Source organism: Echinops telfairi, unplaced genomic scaffold (genome assembly GCF_000313985.2).
Source record: "Echinops telfairi isolate 266 unplaced genomic scaffold, ASM31398v2 ScPeMD7_7410;HRSCAF=8448, whole genome shotgun sequence".
Classification (NCBI taxonomy): domain Eukaryota; kingdom Metazoa; phylum Chordata; class Mammalia; order Afrosoricida; family Tenrecidae; genus Echinops; species Echinops telfairi.
The window spans coordinates 4,724,663-4,729,021 of NW_022111310.1; the positions used below are offsets into that span (position 1 = coordinate 4,724,663).

General features: G+C 50.2%; 1 protein-coding gene across 3 annotated transcripts in view; it reads left to right on the forward strand.

Annotated features, from left to right (window-relative positions):
• INVS (inversin) overlaps window positions 1–4,359 on the forward strand; it is a 152,336-nt gene that overhangs the window by 133,628 nt on the left and 14,349 nt on the right. For all 3 annotated transcript variants that reach the window (XM_004711070.2, XM_045296561.1, XM_045296562.1), the window contains one exon: window positions 2,091–2,368. In XM_004711070.2, the coding sequence (XP_004711127.1) occupies window positions 2,091–2,368 (278 nt within the window). The remainder of the gene's footprint in view (window positions 1–2,090; window positions 2,369–4,359) is intronic.

The following is a 4,359-nucleotide window of genomic DNA, read 5'->3' on the forward strand; positions in this document are numbered from 1 at the left end:
CTCAGTGCTGGGCAGAAGAGCGGAGGCCGTGCTGCCCCTCAGTGCTGGGCAGAAGAGCGGAGGCCGTGCTGCCCCTCAGTGCTGGGCAGAAGAGCGGAGGCCGTGCTGCCCCTCAGTGCTGGGCAGAAGAGCTGCCGCCCTCTGCTGTTCGATCAGTGAGAGCAGCGCTCCCTCTGCTGTTCGATCAGTTAGCAACACTTCAGCCGCTGCCACGTTCTGAAAAGCAGCCTTCCTCTCAGACAACTCACATGCAAGTGAAATCTGCTTGCTGGCGCCCACGGGAACCTCAGGTGCTGACTGCGGCAGGACAGCCAGCTAGCATGTCATTCGCTGGGTAGCACACTCAGATCGGCAGTCAGCAAAGGACGAACAGAGTCAGAGGGAAGGGCAACAGCAGCATTCTAACAGGAGTTAGCGTGCCCTAGCCACTTTCTCCAGGAGGAGAATGGAAAAGCAAGCCTAGACTCGGCTCAGGCTGGGCTCCCCGCACAGGAAGAAAGGCCTTCAGAAGGGGAACTTCATTGGATTGACAAGGCTTGAAATCAAGATGTAACCAGGGTATCTTCCAGCTGGGTCTTCCCTGTCCCTTAAGATCTAAATAAATTTTGCTTCAAATCTTACAGCCTGTGGAAATCAGAAGTCTCAGACTTCTCAGGGCCTTTGCTCTCACCGGGGCTGTGCCTGGTATCTTTGCTCAGCAACGTCATCATTCCTGGTTCTCACAGAAGCTTGCTTAGAAAACAGCTCAATGACTCTGGTAACCCAAACCACTGCCTTCCGGTCAATCCGACTGACATACAGTGAGCCTACAGGAAGGCTCCACAGAGGTTCCGAAGCTGTAAATCTGAACGGAAGCAGACTGCCTCCCTTTTCTCTTCTGGAGTGACTGGTGGGTTTGAACTGTTGACCTTTCGAGGAGCCTAATGCTTAACCCCCAGTGCCACCAGGGCTCTTTACCAAAAGTGGGTGTTGTTTCGCATCCTAGCATATAGTTAACCGTCATACTAGACTTTCCTTTGCTCTGTGGTCAGCGGCCCTGCTGTATCTACCTTTCCTGCTTGATAGAGATGCAGGATCTTGAGCCCCATCTCAGGCTTGCAAAGCAAACCCTGCCTTTTACTGAGATGCAAGGAGATCTGATTGCTCAGTAGAGGGCGACAGGCACAGGGCAAAAGCCCTCTGTGTCACATCCACTGAGGCGAGTGCTCTTCGCTCTGGCCCTTCCTCTGGGCAGCACCCCATCTAGCTTCTCTCTTCATCTCCCCCTGCCCCCCCACCCCAGTTTGTGCTTGCATCTGCTCCTCCTCCTGTTCACTGAAGAACCAGCAGATTGCTGCCCGTATTCCCTACAGAGCAGCCCCCTTTTCTAGAGTCTCAGTGGCAGCCACCCCAAGGCCCGTAAGGTCTTACCTTTGGTCAGCCTTCACTGCTACCCCAAGCTTGTGAAGTATTGAGCTCAGGGAGGACCTCCCTAAGAGCTACTCGGATACCAGTTACTATGTATGATAGAATAAACATCTCCATTGCATTACGAAAAAAGAAAACTCGGGGATTGTAAAGAGAGCTAGTTTCTAAACAGATCCCTACACCAAACCAAGATGATAAACCACGGTGTGTGAACTGGAGAAACTGAGGTTCCAGCAGATAGACCTTGCCGTCAGTAACCCAACAGATACACTGTGCCACCAGGGCTGCTTCGTGGTATAAAAGGATGGATTTCGTTTTTTCTAGAGAAGAGACTGCTCCTGGAAACGTGTATCTCCACATCCCTCTGCGACGTGATGGTGATGCTTTGTTTTAGGTTCTGTCTAGTCGGGTTGGACTCTGGACTGTGTGTGCAGCAGAACGGAACACTGCCTCGTCCAGTGCCAGCCTCACCACTGCTGTACCTTGAGCCCACTGCTGCAGCCACCGTTGTCCTCTTTTCCCCTGAGCTGCCACCTTGCCAAGCATGACACCCTTCTCCGAGGACGGGTCGCTCCTGAAGCTGTGTGGTGTGGTGCTCCTCTGAACATTCAAGTCTCTCTCAGGACCACGTGAGCAGGTCACACTCGTAACCTTTTTCTTCTTCTCCCTTGCTTTGCTTCCAGGAAGCGGGAGGAAGAAAGCAAGCGGAAAGAGGCGGAACAGCAGCAGAAGGGAAGGCTGAGCCCAGGTGCCAGCAGACCCCAGCCCCTTGCCCATCCGCCCAGCACCCCGGATCAGCCCAGCAGGACCCCCGGCAAACAGCCTCCCGCCAGCAACAGCACCCAGGGCTCTACGCAGAGGGACTGCCCGGGGTCTGTAGCAGGGTCTCCAGACAGAGCCGCCCAGAAGGAACAAGCTGTTTCCCCAAACTTGCAAGACACAGACTCCAGAAAGCCAAGTGGTACGGACATTTCCTTTGTTCTCTGATGGCCACCATGCAGTGAGGGGCCTTTTGATAGGTATAAATGGTTCCAATTATTTACATTTAAGATAATTACTAATATATCAGTGCTTAAGTTTATTTTCTGTGGTTCTCTTTTCTTACCTTCCTGAAATGCTCTTTAAACATTTGTAGAGTTTCATCTTGACTATTTATGGTGTTTTTGAGTGTAACTCTATGTATGGTTTTTATAGTGGTTGCTCTGGGTATTACAATATATATGTGACATAATATGTGCTGATATTAACATTTTATCATTTTAAGTGAAGTGCCGAAGCCTCACTAACACTTAGGTCTCCCTATCTTCCCCACTTTTATTGTTTTAATTTACTCTTATTTGACTCCTCTCAGCCATTCACTGAGAGGAAAATGTATTTATTTTATTTTATTGAGCAACAATGAGCATATTACGTATATATGCCAGTAGTTCAATCTTATCAAAAAGGGTTGTGCAGTCATCACCACATCAACTTTGGAACCTTTCGGCCTGCTTGTACCATTGATGTTGACTCCCATTTCCCCTGCTTCTCTGCCGGGCCCCAGGCACTCATCAATCCAGTTTCCAGGGTCCATAATTCCACCCATCCCGTCTCCCTGTACAGATAAGTACAAACACGAGCAGAGGAGATTTCCATTGTGAAGTAGGTGGATTCTCCACTTTAAATATCATGGCTTGACTATCAGGTCACATTATAATTTTTTATTTATAAAACACGCGAGGAAAAGGATAGTGTATTGTCTGTGCCCATCTACCTGCTCTTCCGTTGTTTCTTCTTCCTTCCTGATGTTCCAGGATGCTGGTTTCTAAATCAGCTCCACTTTGAAGAATTTCCTGTAGCCAATCTTTAAGGCTAAGCCTACTAGCAACACCTTGTCCTCTGTATGAGAATGTTTTCATTTCTCCTTCATTCCTAAGAAGTGGTTATCCTGATACAGATTTTGTGATTGGCCTTCTCTTCTTTCAGCACGTAAAAAAATAACGTGCCCCTGTTTGGGGGCCCTCCCTGACAGTTTCCGATAAGACGCCCACTGTCGTTCCCATTGGCGCACCGCTGTAGGGAACCTGACTTTGTCTCCGGCTGCTTTCAAGATGCAGTCTTTGTCTTTAGCCCGCACATACTTAATCGTGCGTTTTAGGATGTCAGGGTCCCCACACGACCCACGGGGTCAGTGAAGGGACTCCCAGGGCTCAGTCGAGAGTGGGACTTGGGATATAATTGATCACAGCGAAACGATGCAAAGTCCAATCTTCACAGAGAGAAAAGTCCCATGGGGTGAAATCCCCAGGAAAGGTGGGGACACAGAACACGCGGAATTCTCCAGCAATGAATTGTAACGACGGTGTGCAATGCTGTCTACCACGAAGGCTGCTGTGGAGCCACAGTGACACAGCACCCTCCGCGTGGCACCTACCACAACCTCAGGCTCCCGGCAGGAAGTCAGAGCCGCAGCATACACCAAACTGTCTGCTCCGTCTCTTGGAGGGAGCGCGGGGAACCCACCCACAGCTCCCGCTCCCAGGTGCCAATCAGCACCTTATGGCGTATTCCAGCCTTTCCTCTTGCCTTATTTGAAACATCTTTCTCCCGCAGTGAGACACTTTAATCCTTATCTATAATATAGGCTTACATGTTCATTAAGTACGAGTATACCTGGTTTCAGGATAGCTAACAAACCTCCCAAAACAGATTGACCCATGTAGGGTACAAGAGCATGTGGGTTTTGGATGCTTTTTGGTCTTTGGCCTTACAGTTCGGAGCCCTGCTTGCCCAGTCAGGCTGAACCTGCCAGCTGCAGGGTTGGGAGTTTGAACCCACTAGCAGCGCTGCAGGAGAGAGACCTGGCAAACTCCTCCCATAAAAGTGACAGCGATCCAAATTGGTAGGGAGGTGGGTGTGGGAGACCTGGTAGGGCAGGATCAAGGGGAACGTAACAAAGAGGAAGTGCTGAAA